Source organism: Plectropomus leopardus, chromosome 17 (genome assembly GCF_008729295.1).
Source record: "Plectropomus leopardus isolate mb chromosome 17, YSFRI_Pleo_2.0, whole genome shotgun sequence".
Classification (NCBI taxonomy): Eukaryota; Metazoa; Chordata; class Actinopteri; order Perciformes; family Serranidae; genus Plectropomus; species Plectropomus leopardus.
The window spans coordinates 21,264,613-21,291,474 of record NC_056479.1 but is presented as its reverse complement, the minus strand read 5'-3'; the positions used below and the strand labels follow the sequence as shown (position 1 = coordinate 21,291,474).

General features: G+C 39.4%; 1 protein-coding gene and 2 non-coding genes across 4 annotated transcripts; all 3 read right to left on the bottom strand.

Moving 5' to 3' along the window:
- Positions 1–1,243: 1,243 nt before the first annotated feature.
- LOC121956171 (transportin-2-like) lies at positions 1,244–25,819 on the bottom strand. Of its 2 annotated transcripts, none has more exons than XM_042504294.1 (25): positions 25,714–25,819; positions 22,921–23,020; positions 22,308–22,383; positions 21,696–21,845; positions 21,311–21,417; positions 19,226–19,359; positions 18,655–18,736; positions 18,388–18,510; positions 17,746–17,864; positions 17,491–17,551; positions 16,636–16,807; positions 16,357–16,509; positions 15,505–15,730; positions 15,147–15,318; positions 14,233–14,319; positions 13,497–13,604; positions 13,246–13,404; positions 13,064–13,151; positions 11,677–11,775; positions 10,706–10,801; positions 8,424–8,499; positions 7,712–7,811; positions 7,441–7,515; positions 5,624–5,772; positions 1,244–4,617 (listed from the first exon to the last, which is right to left on the bottom strand). In XM_042504294.1, the coding sequence occupies exons 2-24, from the start codon at positions 23,017–23,019 to the stop codon at positions 5,665–5,667; spliced, it is 2,670 nt and encodes an 889-aa protein (XP_042360228.1). In that variant the 5' UTR covers position 23,020; positions 25,714–25,819; the 3' UTR covers positions 1,244–4,617; positions 5,624–5,664. The 2 variants fall into 2 exon arrangements, with proteins under 2 accessions (XP_042360228.1, XP_042360229.1); XM_042504295.1 differs by having other exon boundaries at positions 25,636–25,722.
- On the bottom strand, positions 19,110–19,176 carry LOC121957339. The gene has a single exon (XR_006106756.1). It is a non-coding gene; the product is annotated as a small nucleolar RNA SNORD41 (small nucleolar RNA).
- Positions 23,149–23,216, bottom strand: LOC121957338. The gene has a single exon (XR_006106755.1). It is a non-coding gene; the product is annotated as a small nucleolar RNA SNORD41 (small nucleolar RNA).
- Positions 25,820–26,862: the final 1,043 nt, after the last annotated feature.

Genomic DNA, 26,862 nt, shown 5'->3' with positions numbered 1-26,862 from the left:
CTCCTGCTCGACAAGCAAAACACGTTGTGAATCCTGAGTCACCGGTCCCTGATGTTCACCTCAGTGCCGTCAACCCAGCTAGCAGGCCACGCTGCCACAACACTGGCTAACATTACCTTCAAGTTGCAATACTGTGGGAACAGATGGGAGACATTAAACTATGCTGGAATACACATAGAAAATACATCAAGGCAAAAATATCAAAGTCAACTGTAATGTTACATAAAGTCTCCCGAAACTTCATTATACACCCTGTACTGTTCCTTTGTATTTCCATATATGACTTACTGTGTGGAAATGTGGGGAAATACGTATATGACAACCACAAATCCAGTTCTGATCATTCAAAAATGAACAATAAGATTTGTAAACAACACCCCTTTCAGAGGATCAACAAACCCACTCTTTATCTTTATCTCTCTTAATGTCCAGACATAAACCAGTTTAAAAATTCTGTATAAAAACAACATTTTCATGAGGTACGAGGATGAAGAGGGGCGTTTACAGGAGACGCACTTTTGCTTATCTGTTGCCTGCTTTATCTTTATCTTTTTCTGCAAACAATGTTGAGAAATTGTAGAAATGAAATTTTAGTATGTGGGTGTATTTATATATTTAGTTACTTATTGTTTAGGTTAATATGGATAAGGAAGCTAGTCAATTAAAATTCATTGACTTATGGGAAACTTTATTTCCTAACTTACTTTCTTAAAAATGCTTTATGCTTTTATGATTTGGACTCTTCTTGTTGAATATCCTTTTTATATTTTTTATTTCTTTTTTTTTCTACCGCTGACCTGTTCTGCAACTTACTGCCAGAGTTATGGTATACTAGTGTTGTATAATGATTTTATTTCATTTGTGTATATATATATATATACGTGAATGTATGTATATGTACGTATGTATTTATGTTTGTATGTAGTATGTATTTATATAAGTTTGTATGCAGTATGTATTTATATACATGTTTCTCATAATTGTATTTAAATCTTAGCACTCTTATGTTAAGCACTTTGAGCTACATTTTATGTATGAAAAGTGCTATATAAAAAAAGCCCATATTTTTATTTTATTTATTGTCTGATTCTATTTGCCATGTTCAAAATAAAGATCTACCCATCTATTTATCTACATTATCAGCTTTTTCAGGCATTTGAATTATTATGGTAATATAGGTAGTGAAACGCTCTGCAAGTTTGGTTGATCACACACCATAAAAAACTTTTAGACAACTCAAAGCTTAATAGAAAAAAAATTTATTTTCCCCTATTCACAAAAATTAAATAAAAAGGGATACATCAGATAACATCCCACCTGCACCACAGTTGAGCAAAGAAAAAGGTACTACATCAAATTCAATTGCCAGCCTTGATATCAGATTGAAACAAAGTTATGAATTAGTTTTCCACATTCTTCCCTAAGGTATGCACTGAGCACAGACTCTCTTTCAGTCCTACCACATCAAATTTGACAAAATCAAATGGTCCGCTATAAAACAACGAAAACAAATAATTCTTTAAATAAAAAGAATAAAAAAAGGAAGGAAAAAAAACTTTTAAAGTCCAAAAGAATTTGTGCACTGGTGCACAAAAAAACAAACAAAAAATAATAAAAATAATAAATCAGAAATAAAATAAATTAATAAAAACAAAACCGTCACGAGCATCAAAATAAAAATAAAAATAAAATAATCTGTGGACAACTTGCATTTAAATTTACTTCTGTATGTAGCTTAGTGTATCACAAAATGATGAGGAGTGGTAAAGCCTCAACTTTTTTTTTTTTTTTTTTTTTACCAATTCTTTGTGGCACAGGAGCTGCATCCTCTGAGTGATTCATGTAACGAATGCTTCACCAGTCGCTGCTCCAAGAACTGAACAGTCCAGCCTGTGATCAGTGAGTGACTGCCTCACATCTCAAAGCTTGCCTACCAGTTAAAACATGGAAAAGATCTGTTTGAAGAAACTTTTACATTAACTCTAATTCTATAAAATACATCATCTACTGACGTGAGCTGATATTCAGGAAGGAAGAGGTCTTTTTTTAAGCCAATTAAGTATGTTTAATCAGCAGAGCCCGTCGGTGAATAAAATCGCGGACTGGCGGTTTAGGTCAGCACACGAGAAGAGAAACGGAAGCAAGAAATGTCAACAAACGGCTCAAATCAAAAGGGAGGGAGGTCAAAAAAAGCTTGTTATATACGGTAAGATTGTTTTTCGTTTGCCATTGAGCAATTTAGCAGAAACGTTTCCTGGTGGTTTGAGTTCTCGTTGACTGCTGCATTGGTAAATACGCAGTTTTTTAACATTGGATTGTGTTGTTAATGTGCTGACTTGCACCACGTCAGTCTTCCGGTTTCCCTTTTTTAAATGGCGGATATGAGCGGCCACCGTCTGCTGGCATGGAGAGTTATTTCTTCTCACGCAGGCGCAAAACGATGCCATTTCTTTGCTTTGTGTTTATGGGAAACTTCTTGGCCGACAAACAATTCGTCGCAGCTAGTTCATGATGTCGGTTTGGTGCATCTGGGCCTTCAGAAGATTTGCTCAAACTAAGTTCAAACTGGTGTTAACTGGCAGGCAAATGTTGATACTCCCCACAGCCACATCCACTCAAACGATGCCCCAGGATATAACTTCATCGGTGCTGGTGCAACATCACATCTAAGCAGTACTCACATACACACCTTTATGGCAAAACACCAACAGGCAAACAGCCATACACACTTCCATCAGAACCGTCCACTGGGGACAACGACTAAAAGATAAAGCTCGATAAAGACCACCACTCGCTCACAGAAGCTAACCAGTGTCAGGGGACAACTATTGGAGTCAGTGTATTCCTGGGCAAATCCTACACAGTATCAACGGGTGAATATATGGCAACGACAATCATTAGTTTGATCAGAAGCTGGAGAAGTACCTTATTAGTCCAGCAGCAAGTTGCATTGCCATTGACAAAGCTCTTAGACGGTAGAGCCCTTCAAATGGACCGGTTATATAAAATGACTAAAAAAGAAAGAGGAGCAAGACTCACTGAAAAGCATGCAATGTTCATGACCAGGAGCAGCCTTGATGGCTCGAGCAGCCATCGTTTAACAAACAAACAAAAAAAGCATTGATGAGAAAGTCGGGGACACTCAAACACAGGTACGGATTGACAGATGCACTGGGACGTGGATGCAAAATACTGTAATTAAGATGTCTCCCTCCTCTTAAATCCTACTTCAGGAGGCGCTACATTATAAAACCACGTTAAGAGGCCTCAAGTCTTAGCTAGCCATTTTTACCATTGCTTACCATAATCATTATGCTTAAAGTTATCAAGTCATTAACAGTCCTAAAATCAAAAGAAACTATGTCTCAAGATCAGTATATTATTACTGTATGTCTTACATTTGAAATTCTAAATTTCTTACAAAAAAAGAAAAAAAAAGTGCATTTATATCAGTTATTCATTCTTGGTGATGTCTTATCGCCCTCAGTAAGTCTGTCTTGTAAAGTCCCTAAAAACGAAGCAGCAGCAGCAGCAGCAGCAGCAAAAAGGATTCTCGACTACAGTATTTGAACTCTTGATGCAGAGCAGGATTCTCCAAACCGACGTGAGGCTGATTCCTGCTTTAATTTACCTAAAGTTGGTCTTCACGCACAAAGCTTCCATTGAACTAAAGGGACATTGTTTCGACAATATGTATGAATGGGAGGACAAACAGAGCAAGCACCTGACAGCTTCGCTTTATGGCAGCCTCCCCGTACTGACGACAATTAATGTAATGAATCAAGTGAGCGACGAGACAGACATTCACTCAAACATGCGTCACTTCAGAGGTGATCATATGCCATGCAATAACTTGGTACTGCGGTGGTAAAACCTTAGAGGACAGACCTACTGCATCATTTTTTTTTTTTGTTTGTTTTTTTTTGTCTCGAGTGATGATCGGCGAGGAATTCAGTAACCGAGGGAAGAGGAAGGAAATTAAATTCAGCTAAATGTACGCGTGAAAAGAGTAAAGACCCATGTATATGCACACCAAATGGTTTATGCAATTTCACCAGAAAAGGTGCAAACAATTTGTGCACATTTCCTGCACTGTTACATAGTAAAATGTTGTTTTTGTTTAGCCTCTGGCACGAGCCTATTTAAACACATCTACGCGTGTGATTCTACGGACTAGGTGCATTGTGGTGTTTGGGACTGTGGCACCCTATGCTGGTTCAGATAATTCCTTTATTATGTACCTATCTGACACCCCCCCCCTCCCCTCCCAGCCGTTACCTATCTTAACAGAATAATCAAATCGAGGAGGGGGCGGTCAAAGCCAGCCTCACTTAACTAGGATCCCTGCGTGCTGTTGGCGAAAAGTCACTTTTGACTGTGTTGGATTGAGTGAGGCGTTTAGTCCGAGAGGTATATGTATATATCCCCAGTTTACCCTCCCACACCCACCACCCTCCTCCCACCCCTCCCTCCCTCAGAGAGACACACAGGGCGCGGGGGGAAAGGGGGCCATCCGCTGAGTGGAGGGTCAAGGCCAGTCACATCCCTCCAGCTCTTGTTTCTCCCCACAATCTGGGCAGTGCAATGAGTTCCCCAGTAACCCTCCCCTACATGAACCTGGGAACACACAGAAGAACAAAGACGAAAGATTAAAATCACATTATATGAGCAGATCTGGAGCTCACAGAGAGGCACAGTCTCTCCTAAGGTTGGGTGATAATAAACAAATAAACAAAAAAAAGATAATTATCTCAATACAAATAGTCTCCATAGCAATATAATAAACTGTTTGATAAATCCTCCATTTAATTAAACCACACATACGCCCACAGAGGGGGACAGTAATGCACCTTAACACTTTAAAATATTGTGACAAAATTAGTTGGAATATCATAATTTTATGAGGAATCAACTTTGTTTATAATTATAGTAATTAAGTATAATAATAATGTGGGGAAATTTTTGGACCAAATTAATTCAATTAGTAGTCAACTTAAAAATTTGTGTTCATAATTCAGTTCAAAACTAATTTTCAAATAAATAATGTTTTCTTTATGAGGATTTAACTAAAAAATATGTGTTCAGAAATATGGTAATTAAATACTTAATTACAATAATCATAAACACAAGTTCATAGCTTCGGTTGATAACCCATACAAGTTAATTTGTTCCAAGTTTTACTCATTATCTAAAAAAAATTCTTAATTGCCAAACGCTGCTTAGCACTCGTCATTTACCAAAAGAAGATCGAGCAATAAATTAAAAAAAAACAAAAAACAAAAAGGCAGCAACACAAGGTAACTGACCGACCGTCCAACTTTCACCGGTCACGTCATCTCTTCTTCTAGACGTGATTAAAGTCTGTCTTTTGTTATTGTTTGGTTTTAAAAAACGGTATACATGCTATAGGTAACATCTCTCGCCAAAAACTATGGTGTAATTTAGGACACCGGAAGGGGAGGGACTGGTTCAGGGTTAAAAAAGTGTAATTCTGGATCAGAAAATTAATTTGGGAACAAAATGTATCATTGCATGTCAATGAGCTGGGGTTTTCATCATCTCCAGAAGGGGGTCAGGGGTCTGGGGTCTGGGCTGTGTGTGTATGTGTGTGTGCTGGACTTACCTAACAGGTTGGTGTCCTCTGTGGACAAAGGGGAGTTTGGGTTAGACGCCGTAGCAGGCTGACAGGCGCTCCTTCAACAAAGGAGGGAACTGCTCCGAGAACTGCTGCCAGTTCTCTTCCCCGACCTGGTCCTTGAATCCATGCAGGATCTTGGGGAAACAAGCAAAAGAGAAAACTGTCACGGAGGCAGACTAGGCTCTCTATATGGATCTTTAAAATAGTTTTATAGATTTATTTTTGAGAACATGGCAAAAAGGCAATAAGCAACTTGGCATGAAATGTCTGAAAAATTGAATAAATAAATAGATAATTAAATAAATAAAAGGTGACAAGAAAATGGCAGATATTATCAAAAAAGAGGAAAAATGACCAGAAAACAGTTTTTATATTTCTTATAATTATGTATTTAAAAAAAAAAAAAAGAAAAAAAAAGTCTCTTGGTTTTTTACTTTTTTTATTCTTTTGCTTATTTTCTTGTCATTTTCTTGTAAATTTTACTAATGTCGTGCCAATTTTGGGTCATTTGTTGCTCAGTTGCTCTCTGCTTTCTTCCCATGCTTTTGAAAGAAATCAAACTTGTTTTTTCAGGTTTTAAAGGGTTAACATGATTCTCCGACACAACAGTCAAAATACTCTGTAAAGGGGTCGTAAGCAGATCCAGTCTTCTCTCTCACTGAGAGGCTCTTATTGACCGACGCTGCTTGCATTAGATTTCACTTTTGCTTTTCACTTTCTCCAACACAGCAGCACTGACAGGTGGCTGACCTGATAAAGAGCAGCGCGAGCCAAAGTAGAGCGTCATCACAGAGGAAATATGTGAGAGATTCAGCCACATTTGTTCGAGCCTCAGTCAGACCCAGACTCAGACGAGGAGTCTGTTGTGTCTGTTGACTAGCAGAAATATCAGAATGGTTTTTCAAGTATATCAGATTCAAACTATTCAAACATAATTTCAGCTGGCATAAAGGGAGAGAAAGAACGCGGGGAGAAAATTTAAAAATGTGTATAGAGGTAAACAAAATTTGCATTGATGCACGTGGTTTTTAAGACTAATTTTACACAAAAAAAACAATACTGAGGGGAAAAAACATAAACCGCATGTCAATTATTTAGGATAAGATACAATTTTGCTCAATCATTTATTGTAACATTAAACATGACAGTAATGTAAAAGGCTATCTGTAAAAACTATTTTTGTTACCAATTCTTTTGCAATTTTTGATGCAACATAAAATCCTAATTCTGTCTTTTTAAGACTGATTTAAGACTTTTTAATTCCAATTAAGACCCTTTCTTAGGATCAACTAATTAAATGCCTTTTAAAACTTCAAGTATCCGCGGGAACCCTGTATTAGTAACGTGTCGTTGCTGTTTGTCTCAGATTTTAGGGAAATGCAAAGACATCGCTTCCTTCAATAGAGAAATGTGAAAACACCCCTCTAGTGACAATCTTTGCGCAAACACAAGTCAGTATAGCGAATTTCAGACATTTTAGGGGAAATCAATAGAAAAACACATTTTTGAGTTGAGGGGGTCTTTAAATTTCACTTACGCTGCCCTGAATGTAAAAATACTACTTTTGTGTTTATGAACGACTGCTCTCTCTCCCCAAACAGCAAGCTCTGCACACACTTCTCAGATTCAAAAATGCATCCGCACAGTATAATCAGATTTCGAATGTCTGATAGATGATCATCACAGAGTGCGGCAGGCCAGCAGTAAACATGAGGAGCGGACATCTCAATGGTAACACTATTAATCTGAAACAAGGGCCATCCATCAGATGGACGTGTCTGACCAGGTGATGACGCACTCACCTTATAGAACATGTCCCTCAGGTCGTCCTTGGGGTTGACCCAGGAGGCCACAGCGTCACAGAAGAAAATGAAGTCCTGGACAGAGAGCGCACTTGTTACTTGTTAATTCAGAGCTCATGCAAATGAGTTTAAAAGAGAGATTCTGGATCAGAAAAAATTATTTGGGAACAAAATGTATCACTGCTTATCAATGAGCTGGGTGTTTCATCATTTCCATAGGGACGGTCGGCTTCACGTGTACATTACACCGTTTTAAAGCGTGACACCTCACCTGCACCACTCCTGCAGGGTTAACACCGATCATCACGCAGATACCTCTGAAGGCCGAGTCCTTCTCCTCATTATCTCTGATGTTCCTCAACGATGTGCACCTGGGGAGAGGTACAACGACGACAAAGTGGGATATCTTAATTCAGCAATGCAGCTGCTGTGGGTTGCTATGATAAGCTTCCTTTCCTTTTTGTTTGACCCCAAAAGAGTTTTCCTACATGATGCAAGAAGAGGGGATTCTGGGATTTATACTAGAAAACAAAAGAAATGGAATATGCCTTATTGTGAAGCGTTTCCTACAGCTTAAGGCAAGTATGATTTAAGACTTTTTAAGACTTTATTAATGCCACTCGGAATGAAATTTAAGACCAAACTTTCAAAACCAAAATTGACAAAAAAGAGTATTTCGAATAAATATTTATCATAACATAAAACATCATTTTTAGGTTTTGTTAATGTGAGAAGCGTTCAGTTAATTTTTTTTTTTATTAAAGATTTTACAATGCAAAGTCAGAAAAAAAAGATTAATAAAATCCCACATCCCATGTCTTTGCATTTAAGACTTTTGAAATATTGATTTAAGACATTTTAATACCCCATTAGGGCCTTTTTTTTTCAAATTAATTATTTCAATGCTTTTCAAAACTTTTTAAGGATCCACAGGAACCCTGTTAAAAAGCTATTCCGTGATGTCAGGTTAATAATAATCTCACCATGGTCTAATGAATTGTTGCAGCTGTGGTGCCACTTCCTGGGGGCAGACGTAACCCAGTCTGCCGATCGTGATGGCTGCAGACAGGAAGACACAAGAAACACATTAGGCATGTTTGAGATGAGCCAGGCCTGCGCACAATCAATTACTGCTGATTGCAGGACAATGCGTGACGGTTAGGCTGGAGATGCGATGTTTAACCTTGCGTTTGGGTAGATATCCAGCTGCGTCCTGCTGCATCACGAGCATTCTTGTTTATATACTTGCGTGTTATTGGAGAAAAGCTCTAGAGAGCACACGAGAGAGCTCAGGCCATATACGACTACTGGATGTGTGGGATGTAAACAACAGACATGGCGCTCGAGAAGGTTACTATCATGTTAAATAGGACAGAGAAGGTGACAGCGACGACAACATCGGGCCTCTAAATCCAGCCCGTCGGGACAATGGGGAGTTCGTCTCTCTCATGCTGTTTTCTCTGTCTCAGCCGCTTGTCCTCTACACTGCCCCTGCTGTTTATATACATACTGCATCTCTCCTCTGTGTCGCATTAATTTAGGAAGACGTGCACAGCCAACGCGCCAAGCCAATGCAGCTGACATGTGGCATCCATCATGTGTTGACACAGTTGACAGCAAGTGTATCTCCAGCTTAGATTTGTATCAGGGATGTCAACTGGTGGCACCTGCTTCAGGCGCCCGATGTGAGGGGTTCAGCACTGCAGGCAACATGAGCTCTCCGCCAACTGAAACACCAAGGGCATGATGGGAAATACCTAGCTGTCTGCTGATCAAAGAGCTGATTTGCTTAATTTTGACCACAAAAAGCACAGATATTCAATGCTAGATTGTGGGCTATGAGTCTCACGTGCAATGAAGATTTAACCTGTTAAAAACCACATCTTGTGTAGTTCATCTCCTATCCAACCTGTCTGTCGCTTTATGTCAGCGTCCTTCTGCTGCTGCTTTACCTTGTTAACATATAGGTGTGGCGCAGAAACTTGAAACACATCTTTCCAGCTAAACTCCCCCTGAGGCGTTCCACTGTCTGAAACACATGTCCTGATGAATACCAGTGTTTCCTCTACACTCCTAAATCCTACTCCCAAATCCTACCCGCTGCTCCTTCAACTGTCGTTTTTTTTTTGGTTGTTTTTTTTTTTTTTAAATTGCAAATACACCACCGCCGCATCACAGCACAGTCCTGCACTGCGTTGGGTGTTGCGAGTGCTGAGGCAGATAACTATCTTGCTCCGTATCTACTCTTTGGGGTAGATACCACCGCCCCCTCCCACCCCCCAACAGAACTAACTGGTGCCGACGTTAATTAGCTACTCGCATCCAGGCATCAAGTCGGAGAGTCAGAGTAGTGTCGGCTTGAAAATAGCGTGCAACTTACCGGAGAAAAGGTAGACTTATTAGCTTAAGAAAACTTATAATAGATTTTATTAGTTAAATAAACATTCGCAAAATATTGATGGCCAGCTAAGGCAGGGACGGTTTTTGCTATGGGCAATGTGGGCGACCGCCCAGGGCGCAATCTATTTGGGGGCGCACAAGCACCCGCAAAATAAATAAATAAATAAATAAATAAAAATCGCAAGTTTTCTACCGCTCATTTCCACGTCACGTTTGTGGAGTAGGTGCGGGGCGCCCTTACTATCATGTCAACTTTCTGCTGAGAGTCATGTCTACAGGTTGTGTGCGTCAGAAGAAAAGGCAGCAGGGAGACAGGAGGGCGATCAACTCACAACTGCAGAGGCTGAGAGCAGGCTGAGTTTAACTCTCAGAGGAAAAGCAAGGAGGGGGGTGAGGGATAGACTGACCTGTTATGATCCCAGCTGCTTCCAAATAAATTGTATTTCATTCATAAAATTAACATAGATACTTTTACATTTATTGCGCTATGTGAAAATGTAAAAACTGCCACAACTGTCGGGTCGCCCAGGGCGCAAAACTACCCAGGACCACCTCTGAGCTAAGGTTACGTAGCTTAAGTTAATTGGGCCCGGTGCCAACTCAACTCAGTGTCGCTGACGTGAGTAAACTAATTGATAGCATTAAGCGATATACACGCCATGATGTATTTTTACATTCAGCCTTTAAAAAGCAATTTTCATGCCAACCATTCAATAAAAAGGGGCATTATGCTGGGCATAAAACTAAAATCTGCAGTCAAGTGTCATTTGTTTACGCCGCCACGGCTCCCCGGAGAGCCTGCCCCCGCTGCTGAAAAAAATCCTAGAGGAAACACTGAATACTGTATATATGTCCTCATGTGTACCTGTGTTTTCCAGCAGAGTCTTGGGTGTGTTGGGTCTATTGATGATCTCCACTAGGTGTGGCAGCACCATGCCCACATAAGGCTGCATCTCTGCACCTAGAAAAACATCAGTGTAACCGTTCAGTTCACTTCAGTTCACGTACATTAAAACACAAAATGGTCTGGGCGCTGCAGGTTTCTGGTGACGTATTTATCTTTGTGTATCAAGTGCTGTTATCAAGTGCTGTTATGGGCAAAGGAGGCAAATGTCAACATCTACACAAGAAAAATGTGTTCTTATTTTGCAGTTGTTTGTCTAAAAGACGACTGGTTTGCTGACGTCCCTACACTCACTACATCACTTTTGGCTGTAAGGATAGCAGCGTGTCAATGGCTTCCCAGATATGCACGCAGGCGCACACACATTCACTCAGTCTGTGAGCAAAATGAGGATGGCTTTCTGTACAAAATGTAACAGCAGACAAAAATGGGAGAGGCACACATCATTTTGTGAAAAAGATTTACAACGGTTCTGCCTCTTCTGAGGTAACTGGAAAATTCCCAAGCTATTAGATCAGATCACGGAAAAAATTTTGGCTGTGCTGGCTACCTGCTCCAAACACCATGAAAACATGCTGCCTGTATGACAAATTTATTTAAGGAAAAAATCTGAATTTTCTGATAAGATTACAGTACAGGAGCAATAGTCTGGAGACAGAAAATGTTTTTTCCATACTTATTCAAACCCGGAAATGACTAAAATCACATTTAATACTTTTCCATACTGCATAGGAACTATAAAACTTTACTTTTTATTAATTGAGATGAAGCACTTGAATAGTTTACCTATGATGCCTACAGTGTTTTTTTTTTTTTTTTTCATCAGAGAGTTATTCTCAAGAGCTGAGCAGAATCAGCAGTCTTATACAACCAACAACCAAATGTATAAAAAAAAAGAAACAAACAAAAACATAAATGTGAAACCCACTCACCCATCTGCATGGAGATCTCTCCGATGGCCCAGGTGGCGTTATTACACACCGAGATAAACTCTGGGTTCAGGTTCAGCCCCAGGATGGGCATGAACTCAGCTGGAGGAAGGACATGGACACACACCGGTTACAAGAGTGAATTACAGTCACTTACACAAACACATCAAAAGACTAAGGCTAAAAGACAAATTAATGCTATAGGAAAAACAGCGGCTGGGGGTGGTTTACCAGTAAACCGGTTTTCAGATTGTCAGACATGAACTTGGAAAACATGTAACAGCAGCAGATTTAAGATGGCAAACTCAACTGTGCCACCTAGTGCAACATGAGGTGCGCCACATCTGGATCAGAAAATTTAGGAACAAAATGTATCATTTTGTGTCAATGAGCTGGGTGTTTCATCATATCCAGATACTGGGCACAGGTAGAAAATGACGATTATAACAATGCTATTTCTCACAGTATTTATGCTCGTTCTTCTGAAGTCAAAGAGCGAAATGATTTCCTCCATTGAGACTTAAGGCTAATTTATGCTTAACACCACATACAGTGATGGAGATGGACGGAGCCTTCTGTCCATTCTCTATGTTGACTTCATATGTATTTGTGCACATTTTCTGAAATCTTACATATAAAGACGAAACCGAGCATTCCTAACAGAGATCGTGAGGAAGTGTGGGGTAGTTCAAGCGAGATACAACTGCAGGCAATGCCAAACAAAAATGCAAATAATGGCAAAATGGGATGAATCTGTAATATATAGTAACATGAGCAAAAAATAAAATTCTCCCTCCACATGTTGGGGTGTTTATAATGGCAACACGTTTTCAATGCTACCTTCATTTAAAAGCACGATGTTACGTCCTCCTCCACAGTTGCCTCGTTGTTAGTATGAAGGCAGTAACGTTTTTACGGTATGAAACAGACACATCTATTTCTGTACGCACAGTTAGTCGGGACATGTACTGTCGTCTGTATTTGTGCACGTTTGTTAAAAGCTTACGGATACGACAAAAGAGATCAGTACCACCGGAGATTGTGGGAGAAGTGTGGTGCAGTTCAACGAACGGAGGACACAACAAAGGCATTTTAAAAATGGCAGATTGTACCGAATCGGTAATATAGTGAAAATAATTCACCCTAAACGTCACAATGTATTTCACGGCCTCACAGACCACGGCAGTTTATAATATTGCCTCTGTCATAAAGTACACTATTACAACCTCCTCTATCACCATCTCGCTTGTTGTTGTCTGACTAAATGTATCTATGCCAACATAAAAGACGCTTGGAAGGATGTGGGAAGTGACTTACAATTAATCTATTTTTCATATATACAGGGAGTATAAATGAGCCTTTAGTCAGTGTAGTGATAAAGCACACTCACCAATACAGGGCTTAACATGGAGGAAGCATGCCTTGGTTAGATCACCCAGCAGAGCGAAGGAGCTTTGCCTCACCTCGGGCATAGTATCCTGCAGCACAAACACACCTTTGTGTTAAAAACGTGTTTGAATTCAGAAGAAACTGTCCTGATACATGAGAAACAACAAAACGCTCCTGTCCCACCTGCATGCACTGGAAAAGCAGGGTCATGATGTTCGAGCGGGCCACTAGCTGTTCCACATGACCCCCCAAACCCTCAGCCAGGCCGCTCAGCAGATCCAAAGCCACGATCATGAAATCCTTGTCAGGGGCCTCATACTGGTCTGGATGCTGGTTGTACATCTGCACCGACATGGGAGAGAGGTTTATTGCATATTCTTTACCTCTCAATCACTAAAAGCATATCTCTTTTGTGCGTGTGTTTGCATTCTCACCATGGCCTGAGCTAGAGTCTTCTGGACTAGTGTGACACAGCGTTGATAAACTGGCTCACAGTAAGGCAGAAAACCACTCTGCAGGGCGGTGGCTACTGACGACAGACACTGGAAGAAACAAAGATGACTTGTAGAGACACAGAAAGCAGAGATGGTTGTCCTGAGGTGTATATCAATGAAAAGCAGTGAAGCGCCTTTATCAGTGTCATTGTTTTACAGAGAGAGACACCTTAGAGCAACGATTCCTTTCTGTGTCAGTGTGAAAGAGGCCATACATAATGCAAACCCAGCATGGGTCAGCGTCAGGGTTCCTACAGCTAAAGGCAAGTGAGATTTTAGACTTTTTAAGACTCATTTAATATCAATTGGAGTGAAATTTCTGACCAAATTGAAAACACAAAGCAAAAAAAAGCGGGAACCGACATCAATGCCTTTGGGGTTAGGGACAATTTTACTCAAATGTTGACTGAAAATATAAAACATGATTTTTGTTGTTGCTGTTGAAATGTAAAAAGTTAGATGATATACTTTAAATGTTGGGGAAAAAAACGTTCTCTGCACACCAGACACGAGGTTAGATAAGGAAAAGAAAAAAAAGATTAATAAAATCATGTTCCCATGTCCTAAACATTTTTTTATTAATGAATTGAAGGCCTTTTAAGACTTTTTAAGGATCCGTGGGGACCCTGTCAGCAAGTCAGTGTGCCTGATTTAATAAAATCAATCAACTTCTCACCTCTAGGAGTGGAAAGAGATCCTTGTCCTCATCTTTCAGCTCATTCCACTTGGCAATAAGGGGGGGCATCAACTTCTGAATGTACTCCTGAAAAACAATATCAATTGGTACCATGAGATTTTCTGCCTCCAATTTAAGTCTTTGACAAAACAAATGCTATTATGACAACATGATAAGATATCAAACATCTCCTTTCTTCCTGCAGTGGAAAACATTTAGGCTTTATGAACATGCATGACGTATTAGAGCCCGGTTACAATAGTCCTTCATGAGCCCATTTCAGTCAGACTATAACTCCTTTCAACAAAAAACTAAAAGCCCAAATTATGATGTCAGTTTCTTTTAAAACATTAAAAATATAAAAAGACAGAGAACAAAATTGTTTCTTATGTTTGTATTTGCTACATTACCAATTTTCATATTTTACAAGAAACCGTTTTTTTGTTTAATTTGCTGCTAAGAGCTCAGAAAGTGGGTCACTCTGATATAGCACCATCATTGTTTAAAGTCCAAAAACATCATATGTTATGATGTATGTCTTAATAGACTAGGAAATCTCTCTGGTATTTCTTTTTTGCTGTATTGAAAATTTACAATACCGTGACACCACTGTATTGTATCTAAACGAACCGTGAAATTGTTACACCTCTTGTGAATATAGGTGAAGTTTTAGTAGTACGCACAATTTGAGGATGACGTTTTTAATTTTGTAATGCTTGTATAATGACGAAAAAAAAAGAAACAACAAAAGACAATGCATTTAATAAATAAGTAGTATCACATATCAAAAATGCCAATTTTCCAAAATGTCGACTTATTCTTTTAAACTGTATTACTTGAAAAGATCAGTCAATTAACTATGGCACCCTTTGGGGCAAAAACAACATTCAGGTCAAACTTTCACAGGCACTTACAGGCTGATTAAGGTGGTGACCCACTGAGTCTGCCAGGGTTCCTATGGCATCGTAGAGAATGAGCAGATTCTTGTGCTGGTACTTTCCAAAGGCAAACACCAGTGTGTCGAGGATGAAGCTCAGGTAGGGCACCAGCTCTGTGCACGCCTCCTCCTCCAGGGTGGCAAACGCACTGAGACAAAACCGAGAGGGATTTGGTTCAATATTTAGGTTACAGATACCAGCCAGTCCAGGAACGTTACATACAGGGTGTGGATCAGACAACAATATGGGAACAAAGTGTATCATTGTTAATCAATGAGCTGGGATTTTCATCATGTCCACATATGGAGGAGAGGAGATGTGTGAAGCTGCTCACCTGCAGGCGGCCTCCTGCACCCTCTTGTTGCCGTCCAGGATGCGTTTCAGGAGCTCCGTCATGAGAGGTTTGAGGTAGGAGTCGGGGGGCTGGGAGACCACCCAGTGTGCATAGCGACTCAGGGTCCAGCAGGCGATGGAGCGCACCAGGGCCTTTTTGTCACAGAGACACTGGATAAGGTGGGGGATCAGCTCTGGTAGGTAGGGCACCATACCCTGCATGCAGCCTGAGACACAGAGAGGAACGTTTAAGAAAATTACAAAGGGGCAAGGGTACATTATTGCTGTCCTGGTTTTGATACAACGATCTTCACTTTTTATGTGAACTACTGAGTGCAAACGTAATCCCAAGTACCAAATGAGTAAGACTCCTGGAAGCTTTGAATTGTTCTGACATGAGATATAATTATCTGCACGTGCGTCCTTAAAGATCCAACATGCATGTCTGTATGAATATGTGAGGACAGGGTTTAGAAAAAAATTATATTTACTAAATTCAATATAACAAGGTTATATCATATTAGTAAATTTAAACTGAGTCAGTGATATTTGTAGAGGTTACTCAAGATGAGTCATTGTGGTCACTCAAAATCCTGCAGCATCATTTGTACTGAGTCTGTTTTTCCTAAAGTGGAAACTTTTTTTTTGGGTAGAGGTTTGAATTACGTAAATCTGGATCAGAAAATATAGGAACTTTAGGTATCATTGTAAATCAATGAGCTGGGTTTTTCATCATGTCCAGATGCAAGACAGACTTGCTGCTCTACCTGATGATTTACAAGTAGAAGACAACAGACAGAGCTCATAGCTAAAACTGCAGTTTCGGTGAGAAATTTTGTCCTGTAAATCTTACCCTCGGCTATGGCTCCCAAAACCAGGATGCCAGACTCCTTGATGACCCAGTCTGGGTGGAAGAGCAGGCCTTTCAGGAGGGGCAGGAGGTGGGGCAGCAGCTCATCACGGAACACGTTGGCCAGCACGTCCAGCGCTGCAGCTGAACATTTTCCTACAACAAGAAGTAAAAGAGCAATTATAACCACGCCTAAACCTCCAACAGTCTGTTTAACACATGACTCGAAAGCAGAAGATGTTCAAGTCACAAACTCTGGAGCTGCATTTCTTCATCACTTACGCAGGTTCCAGTCGGACAGCGTGTCGTCATCATCGTCATCGTCTTCTTCAATGTCCTCGCCCTCCTCCCCCTCCCCTCCTTCGTGCTGCAGGGTGACAGTGCGCGACTTGTGGAAGCGAGGCTTGATGTCCTGATCGCTATCTGGCACTGCCTCGTCCTCTTCCACATCACCCTGAAAAAAAAAAAACAAATTTAATTTTTGTTACATCATCCTACGTGCTTTTTCCAGACAGGCTCTTAAAAACAGATCCAGGGCCAGTTCTTGATCACTATTTTCCTCCTATATTATGAGAGCTGTGACTTTGAATGAACTTTTATGTTGTCTTTGTTTTGGATTTTGAGTCAGGATTTATTTCTTACATGGAGGAAAGGCATCAAGTTGCATGCATGTTTTTGTAACAAGTTATAAAAACTATTTTAGTCACAAAAGCAAAACCTTTCTCAATCAAAAGATTGTTAGATTAGTTTATCATTTGCTTATGTCAAACAAGAACACAACTATGAGGAAAGGACGTGTTTCAGACTTGGAAATGCGCACTGACAACAGTCTGTCAAATCTGGATCAGAAAATATAGGAACTTTAGGTATCATTGTAAATCAATGAGCTGGGTTTTTCATCATGTCCAGATGCAAGACAGACTTAGAAGTCCAAATCCATGTTGAGGATACACAGCCTGTTGGGAGGACTGCTGCTCTCCCAAATGATGTTTGAAAAATAAAACGTTCTCCAATGTTTCCATCGTCAGCATTATGAACAAAAATCATCCGAAACAAAAACATCAATTCATGATATAAGGGCTTATTTCTGTATAAGAACATACTATAAAACATTACAAGAAAAAAGAAAGAACTCACCTTTAATAATATGATGTCTATCTCTGAATATTTCATCCCATTTACCAGGATAGGTGTCAGTCTATATCGAAGGGAAGAAAAAGAGGCGACTTTGGGTACAACAGTCAATAAATCTAATTTACAAGTTGATAAAGAAGAAGCTGTTTCTGAATTGTTGAGCAAAACCCTGAGAAGGTACATACAGATCATTTTTGTCATCTGGTGTATCAACACAGAATACACGTTACATTAAACAGTAGTTAATTTGCTACTCACTGCACCAGGTGTCCAGACAGCATCTCCTTACAGATGGGTTGCTCCGCTAAAGTCAACCAGAACTCGCAGGCCTCCAGAGCCACGTTCTCATCGGGGTCCTGGGTTCGCTGCAGCATGTACTGCAGGAGAGGAGAAAGTACAAGTTAGAAAACAAGAAGTGTAAGCTGACAAATCAAAACATGAGGACCGAGAGAAAATGACATTATTGGGCAACAGTGTGGTGAAGAGTTTTGGCAAATCTGGATCAGAAAACAGGAACTATCGGTTCAGAGAAATGCGAAATGTGTTCACACTGCAAGAAACAGGAACGATTGCTGTTTCTAGAACGCACTTTTGAAGAATTTCTGTTCCAGAGCAGGTACTCTTCCAGCATGAATCACAGTACATTTATGTCACTCAGTGTTCCTACACTGAGTGACATAAATGTACTGTGATTGGTCAAATACGAGCCAGCCCAGCACTGCAGCTGCCACTTTTAAAAACTCAATAGCAGTGTAAACAAGAGCAAACACTAAGCATAAACAACAACTCGTAACAGAAAACAGATAGCAGAAAACATGGACCAACAATGAAGTCCAGACTTTACACATCTACTTCCTTACAAGAGGCCCACAGCTGACTGAGCAGATGTGCAACACTTACCTGGATGATGCTGTGCATGTGGGGGATGAGGCGGTCAATGCGGACCTCCAGTAACATGACCAGGGCTCGGCACACATTCTTTCGAACCTCAGAGTCTTCATCTGCTGCCAGCGCAAACAAGCTCTAAAATGGAAGAGGAGAGATAACACGAGAAACAAATTATTTATACGGCAGGTGGAATAAAGAGGTTGTGATGAACAAGAAAATTAAAAAAAAAAAAAAAATTTTAAACTTAAAAACGAGGGAACAAGTTTTACAGCAGCTCACCTCTATGAAGGTGTCAATGTTGTCCATTAAGGCCTGGGCTCTACCAATGATGAACTGGTTCACACAGGCGATGGCGTGGGACCTGCAGGGACCAGCAGGAGTATTGATAATGCCCGTGTAACATGTAAACAGTCAAATCGAAAAGAGGTCCGTGATGAAAAAGTGAGCAAAAAAATGTCATGATATATCAGTTTAGCCACCTATAAAGATTTGACTGTATACCATCTTGTTTTGCAAATATATTTTGTATGTAAGAAAATAAAAAATGTAATAAATTAAGAAAAATAAATGAATAAATTAAATAATAGATAAATCATTAAAATATACATTGAAAATAAAATACTAAATTACAAAAATATTTCAGTGAGAACATTTCTAATTGAATCCTATAAGTAATTATTGCAAGCCTTTAAGTCATAATGTAAGAGGTAAAGTTACGTGACAGTCAGGAGTATCTGGATCAGACAGTATGAATACAAACACCTTCATTGTGAGTCAGATGTTATTATGCATCACATCCAGATGATAATGACAAACAACAATGAGAAATGAGTCTCTTTCTCTCCTGTACCTAATCTTAGGGCTGCAGTGCTTGAAGAACTGGAGGAATTTTGGTATCATAATGTTGAGGGGTCTGTTCAGAGCGTCGCTGTCCAGCAGCTCCGATGAGTCCTCGCAGATCTTCTGCAGTGCTCCAAACGAGCCCTGAGACACGGACATACACAGAGAGGCTGTCAAATCGAAACGCAAACGTACAGGGACACAGAGGAGAAACAAGACTGCATCAGAAAACTCGACTGAAGCACAAGTCCTGAGTGCACTGATTTCATCAATCTACAGAATTTTCTCAAGACGGATATTCTTATATGTCGAACACAGACCAGCTTTGAGAAAACAAGAGATAAGATAAAAATAAATAAGAAAGACAGAGAAAAATACCATGATGAAGCAACATAGTAAAGTGCATGTTTGAGACGGTGAAATGTGTGCTGACAACAGGCTGTCGAATCTGGATCAGAAAACATAGGAACTTTAGGTATCATTGTAAATCAATGAGCTGGGTTTTTCATCATGTCCAGATGCAGGATGGACTTTAAAGTCCAACTCCATGTTGAAGACACTCAGCCTGTCAAGAAGACTGGCGCTCTCCCGAATTATATTTGAAAAATGATCACGCAAATGTGTCATGTAGTGTCACCTAAATGTCTTAAAAACACCAAACATCATAAATAAAAAACATCCAATCATGAATGTTTGACCTTTTTTTTTTTTTAACCCTTTGAAACCTGAAGCAACATCACTTTCCACGTTTTTGCGTTTAAACCCAGAGCAAATTGGTGTGATTTCTTTCAATAACATGGGGAAAAAGGCAACAAGCAACTTGGCAAAAAATGTTCCACAAATTGCAAGAACTTTTCAAAAAATATTTTTAAAATGCTAGGGAGTGTCTGGTGAAAAAAGAAAAAAGCCAGGGAAAAAACTAGAATTATCATTATCATATTTAAATTATTTTATTATTTATTTATTATTTCACTTAACTATAATTTTTATGCACTTTTTCAGAGCCATTCCCTTGTCTGTTTTTATTTAAGTCCTTTTTATTTAATTAGTATTATTTTTTGTCAAAATAATTATCTATTTACTAATTCTGAGGTTTTTACTATTTTTTGCCTATTTTTGGCTAATTTATTTTATTGGCTTCCTTCCGTGTACTTTGAAAGAAATAAAGCCAATTTGTTTAGGTTTCAAATGGTGAAAAAAAATGCACATTCATGATTAATTCACACAGATGTTTTCACTTATTTCATCTCTTCATTGGAGGCTGTTACCAACTATGCTTGACTGACATCTCCTTCACCTGTTGGGCTGGGCAACAAACTTATTACTTTTAATAAATACTTATAATATTACTGATGACAAAACGTGAACTGAACATCTGTTCTTGCAACTTCAGCGTATTGGACTGCAATGTTTATTATAACTTCAGTAAATTAATGCTTCAGGTCGTGTTCACCTCCACGAGGTGCAGCCGACGTGCCTTCCTCAAGCCACTGCAGAAAGCTGCTTTGATTGAAATGAGATCATGTGTGAGACGAGCCAGTACAAAAGACACCGATATGCTTGCGGTGCAGACACGCAGGGCAATGGCGAGTCAAAAGTGTTTGCTTGAAGGGTTACGCTTTTCAAAACTCAACGCAGACAACGCTCATTGGAATATCTTATTGAAATGCAAAGCTGGCCAGGGCAGCACATCTGACCTAAAGTAGATGAAAACGTTTTAAATAAACAAAATGTTTGAAATAACTAATGTTGAAATTCATTAGTTTGGACTTGTTCTTCCAACTGATATTTCATTTTGTTATTGCAGAGAGTGTAAAGTGTGGACATGAAACATGAACTGCACTCAGCCCTACTCATTCACACAGAAAGCACCTGACAGGTTGGAACATTTGCCCTTTTATCATTGCTACATGATGTTTAGGGACTTCATGTAATTCCCAGTATAGCTCCACATGCCTATAATCTAAGGTAAGCTTTGATGAAGACAAAAATGTGTGGGTGTGTAGGGCGTTAGTGAAAAGTGACAGCACAGCTTTCCATGGCATTGAAACAAAAAGGGAAAAGAAAATAAGGGCAGAGCAGTGTGAGTTCAGACCTCGCAGGTGTTGTAGTCCTCCGAGTTGAGCAAGTTGCAGAGCTGGGGCAGCAGCTCAGGCCATGTTTGTAGCTCTCCCTTGGAGGCAATAGTAGTGATCAGGATGCCTGTGGAGCAAGAGAGGAGGCAAAGACACCGGACTTCAGATAGTGAATTATAATTAACGACACCACGAGGAGCTGCCTTTGCAGCAGCTCTGGATCAGACAGTATGAATACAAATACCTTCATGGGGCACTCAGGTGTTTTTAATGTTTTATGCATCATCTCCAGAGAGAAGGGAAATGGGTGAGGGGAGGGTGTATTATTGGATGTGTGAAAGGAAGCGAGCCTACGAAAAATAATTAACATCTCACGCTGACAACACCCACAAAACAGAAACTCACCGATGGTGGCACGGATGAGCGGCGAGGGATCACCGATGTTGTTGAGACATTCCTGCTTGATGAAGTCAGCAACAGCTGAGGGGAAGCTCTGGTAGTGGGCCTTAACATTGTTCTTCAGTATCAGACCACTCAGAGAGCGAGTCGGCTCATCTGGGGAGAGGAGGACGATGGGAGGATGGTACGATAAGCCGAGAGTGAGAGAAAGACAACCATTGAACTATCGATGTTTGTGTTGTTGAAAATATGGTTGTTCTGAAATTGGACAAAGGTTCCCCATTTTAGGTTTGCTTGTTTTTTTATATTTAAAATGCATTTGGGTAACAGGGTTCCTACAGCTTAAGGCCAGTTTGATCTAAGACTTAAGACTATTTAAATGTCACCAGGGATGAAATTTATGACCAATTTTACAGTAACCAAATATTTATTGTAACATAAAACATATCAGTCCAGCAAAAACGTTCTCTCTCTCTACTGACACAGTTGAGTGTGACATAGAGTTCATTCAGCTTTTAAGTTTATGGGGAATATTCGTGGAATTTTGAATATTGTGGATCAATGACTTGGGTATGTTGTAAATGGCTGAAAGAGAAAAAAACACATCTGGCTACTTACCTTCAGTTTTGAGTCGCGTGAGAACAAAGATGAGATAGTTATTGAAGTCGGGGAATTGGTTGAGTTGTTCGAGTTTCTAGCATGGCAGTTAAGGACCATTACCCTCTGAGCTTCCAGTTCAGTAACGATCCTCTGATCACTATGCTAAATAATTCTTTAGTATTTTTTGCATATAAATGGCTCACCTAAATAGATTTTATATCAACCAGAATTTTGTAGTTTTTTTTAACAACAATTCTATGCATGAATAGTTAAATGTGTAAAAAAAATTCTGCAGCAAGATCCTGCAAAGTCTGCAACAGAAGTCTATGTATTGTAAAAAAAAAATGTCCTTAACTTTGCATCTGACTCAAGTGTCAGATATCAGAGCTTGCTACGAGCAAACAAACAACCGCCCAGCCCCTCCTCTCTGGGCAACTGCAGAAAAATCCTCATCATGTGGATGACACTTCAAAAACAGTACTATATCAGTAGTAATAATAAATCAACATGACACAGGTTAAAATCCTTTGCACTGGCAAAAAAAACATGTACCTTATTAGAAAGGCACAACTGAGTAAGTATTTAACTAGAACAACAACGCACACCCTCAGATTGCACTGTGGTAGGATACTTGTTGGACAGCTCTCTGCGTGACTGTGTTGGGCGACTGTGAGTCTTTGAGCAGTTGGAGGACCTGCTGAAGTCCCTGCTCATCTGGCTGCCACTCCATCCTGAAATACACAAACAAAACTAAAATTAATACAAGTATTAATTTAGTTGTATGCATATTTTCCAGTATATTCTTATAATGTACATAGATGAATAAGGAGCTAAGGAGAAATAGGTGTGTGAGTGGTCTCTGGATCAGACAGTATGAATACAAACACCATCAGTGGTAGTCAGATGTTTTTGATGCATCATCTCCAAAGTCCACACACATATCTACAGCTAGGAAAGCTTTGTATGACGACACAGTGCCTAGAGCAAAATATGAAGCTTTATTGGATGCAAAGTAAAGTCTGCTTACACTATTAGGACCCGTTATGCAAATTACAGGCTTTTCAAACTCGTCTGCAGAACTTCTCTACCACCAGACATTACAACCAAGTAGAGCATTTAAAGGGACAGTTCAACCTAGAATAAAAAACACATATTTTCCTTCTTATGTAGTGCTATTTATCAGTATAGACTGTTTTAGTGTGAGTTGCCGAGTGTTGAAGATATCCGCTGTCGAGATGTCTGCCCTTTCTCCATTATAATAGAACTAGATGGTGCTCAAAAGATCTTTTTCCAAGATCATTTAGAGATCTTTTTGTAAGCAATTTCATGTAGGAACTATTTTCTTTCCGCCACACTACACGGCCAACCAAATCACTGCGCAGAAGGAAGTGTACATTTAAGTAAATAGTTCCTACATTAAACTGCTCACAAGGTCTGTGTATTATCTTGAGTAACTGGGTCATGATTTCTGGAAAGAGTGAAGGCAGACATCCTGACGGACAATATCTCCAACACTCAGCAACTCACACCAAAGAAATCTAGACCAGTGATACTTAACTTACAGCTAGTGGGCCAAATCTGGTCCCCTGATCACCTTCTAATTCACAATGAAAATAAAGCGATTCACACTAAAAATTGTCTTTGTATTTTCAGTATACATTAGGTTCCAAAGGTGAATAAAAATTTGCCAAAAAAGAACTTGTTTATTAAAAAAAGTGCCTGTGGAGGATCCCCACCACCCCTAACAAAGGTCCTAGCTAAGCCCCTGATGTCCTAAAAGCCTAGAGATTGCGTATGATCCTAGAAACATCCTAAAATCCTAGAAACAAGCAAATGTAGCTGCGTATCCCTAATTAAGACTAATAAATAGAACTACTGGTAACAGTTAAAACATGTATATTTAATTTTGGGGTGAACTGTCCCTTTAACCTTACCACGTATCATAGGATGTTATTCAGTCTATATGTTTTCATTAATCACTGTGTACATGTCATTTGACGGTCAAATGCTGAGCCCCTTTACAGTCACTTTAGTACAACAATAAAAATGCCCCTGATTGGTAATTTAAAGTTATTTAAACATCTGCAGATGCTAATGCATGCATTTATCTCCTCATGCTTAGATTACTGCAATTCTCTTCTCACCTGCCTGAACAAATCCTCATTACACCCCTTATAAACCATCCCAAATGCTGCTGCTCGGTTCCTAATAACCAAATCCAATAAATGGCTCCATATAACTCCAATTTTAACTTTAATTACGATTTATTTATTTTTATATTACTTGTTAAGCACTTCCTGACAAAAGTCTGTAAGAGGTGCTATATAAATAAACTTTGCTTACTACTTGCTGGTATTTTTCTTAATCTACCAAAGTACCAAGAGGTTGAAGAAGATAGGAGTTAAGGCTGAGGGTACAAGCAGGAAGAAGAGGGTGCACATGGTGTAGGTTTAAGGCGGACAGGGGGCCCACTAGTGGGGCAGTTTGAGAGATAAGATAAACGCAGCAGCTTTTGCCCTCGGAGTGCCAACATGCCAACACCTAAAATTATAATTGGAAATCGGCTTGCGGCACCAAAAAAATGAGGACATTAGACAACACGACCAGCTAAAATCTCTGTGACCCGGCTTAGCTGGTACAAGTTAATCCTGCCCCCAACCCCCACGCCACCCGGTCCGCTGCTCTAAGTTACAGAAATGTTTTAAATCTCAATGTTTTAACACCGTATTGTACATTACATGGAACCGAGACTCGCGATTTACCCGAGTGATTGTGTTTATGAAGGTTGTTTCAGTGTGAGAAAAGTTGTCGGCGGATAAGTTAGCTGTGTAGCACGGCCGCCATTCCTAGCTAGCAATCCGTGTGGTTATCCTCCACTTAAAACACTTTCCCGTACTTGATAGTTTGCTCTCATTTTAAGGTTCTTTATAAAACTATTTTTCAAATGGTTTCGCCCAGTTTGAGATGCCTATACACGGGTGACCTGGTGCTACGAAAGTTGCCCTTCTTGCTCAGGCCCGGTCGGCAGGGCAGCTCCCGGCTAGGTGGTCACAATGTGCCCGGCATGAAAATAAGCAAATACCGCCATCTGCTATACAAAATGCCACCCTGTACCAATGTATCCTTTTCGAAAAAAATGCCCAAAATATAAATTACCACTTTGAAGTCGCAGTTAACACGCCGTTTGCAGCTTAAAATAGGTAAAAACTTGGTGAACACGTTTTGCAAGCTGGCGTTAGCCGCTAAGCCGTCTGAGCATAGTTTCCAACTAACGCTAATGCTAACCGTTTAGCATTAGCCACGCTAATGCTACATAACGGACAGTCGCTTTATATGAACACCTTACCCGGTGAGGCGGTCGTTGCGACGTAATATATTTCTAAAACTGTTAGTCAAAGTACAAGCGTACTAATAATGTACGTACAATATTGACTTGAAAGTTGAATTATCGTACTGGGCCGCTCTCCTCCCGTGCTTCGTAGCGGTTCTTCTTGTTCAAATGAGCACGCCGATTGGAATTGGCCTATGGCGGCTTCCGTTCAGTACACATTTCGCTAACTACGCGAGATTACAGGAGTCTCTGCTTTTTTTTCTCTCCACATTTTAAAAATAATAGTTAATAATTAACCCTTTGGGACTATTTAGAGCTTTTTACGGGCTTTGAATTCTTCTTTTGTTAATATGTATAATTGTGGCTGTTTTCATGAATATGGCATATATTGCTAAAATATATGCCATATTTCCCATATTTATATTTATTATTATTATTATTATTATTATTATTATTATTATTATTATTGTTGTTGTTGTTGTTGTTGTTGTTGTTGTTGTTGTTGTTGTTGTTGTTGTATTTATTATTGCCATATTTTTGTATTTATTTATTCTTTTTTTTTTTTTTGTTTAATCTTGGTATTTCCAGCTCAGCTCCAACAATAAGTCTAAAATACACTATGAAAACAAATTTGTCATATTCATACTGTTAAGTGCCCTTTTTTTTTTTTTTTTTAACTGTGTCGTTGAAACCCATTCAAACAGCATTATTTAAAAGCATCAAACACATATTGTATTATTTCTGGGTGTCATTCTGGGCTTTTGCTTTTTTTGTGTGTTTTTTTTAAATCTAAAAACGCAGTGTTATCATGCCATTTAAAGGGTTAAAATTAATATTGTGATATCAATATTGTGATCAGTTGAAAATCAGAAAATTTCAGATAGGGGCAAGATAAAAAAAGTTTCTTTTTATAATAGTTTTTTTTTCTCTTTTTTTTGAAATTGGACATTTTCTGATCCTTGATTATAGTGTAATGTATAGTGTAAATGTATGAACTTCAAACTGTTTATCTAGTAAAGAATTCAGGTGTTCACTATCTTAAGCTGCTGAGCTCATAGAAATAAAATTAGTCATTCCATTTAGTGTTTTATTATTGGATTGTGTGGTATGACTGTATGGGAACTGTGCTGTCAGGGGCTGTACTATATTCCAGCAAGTTGTCTGTGCAGTACACTAAATTGATCAAGTAAAAAACTCTGTAACCAGATCTTTATTTAGTCACACATGAAAGATGCACATACA

What these genes read in the sequence shown, in the direction of transcription:
- LOC121956171 (XM_042504294.1), bottom strand. Translation starts at nt 23,019, where the DNA reads ATGGAGTGGCAGCCAGATGAGCAGGGACTTCAGCAGGTCCTCCAACTG. An exon ending in GCTGTCCGACTGGAACCTGC is followed by an intron (nt 16,510 to 16,635) that starts GTAAGTGATGAA and finishes TTCTTGTTGTAG; the next exon opens with GAAAATGTTCAGCTGCAGCG. An exon ending in TGCTTTTCCAGTGCATGCAG is followed by an intron (nt 13,152 to 13,245) that starts GTGGGACAGGAG and finishes TTTGTGCTGCAG; the next exon opens with GATACTATGCCCGAGGTGAG.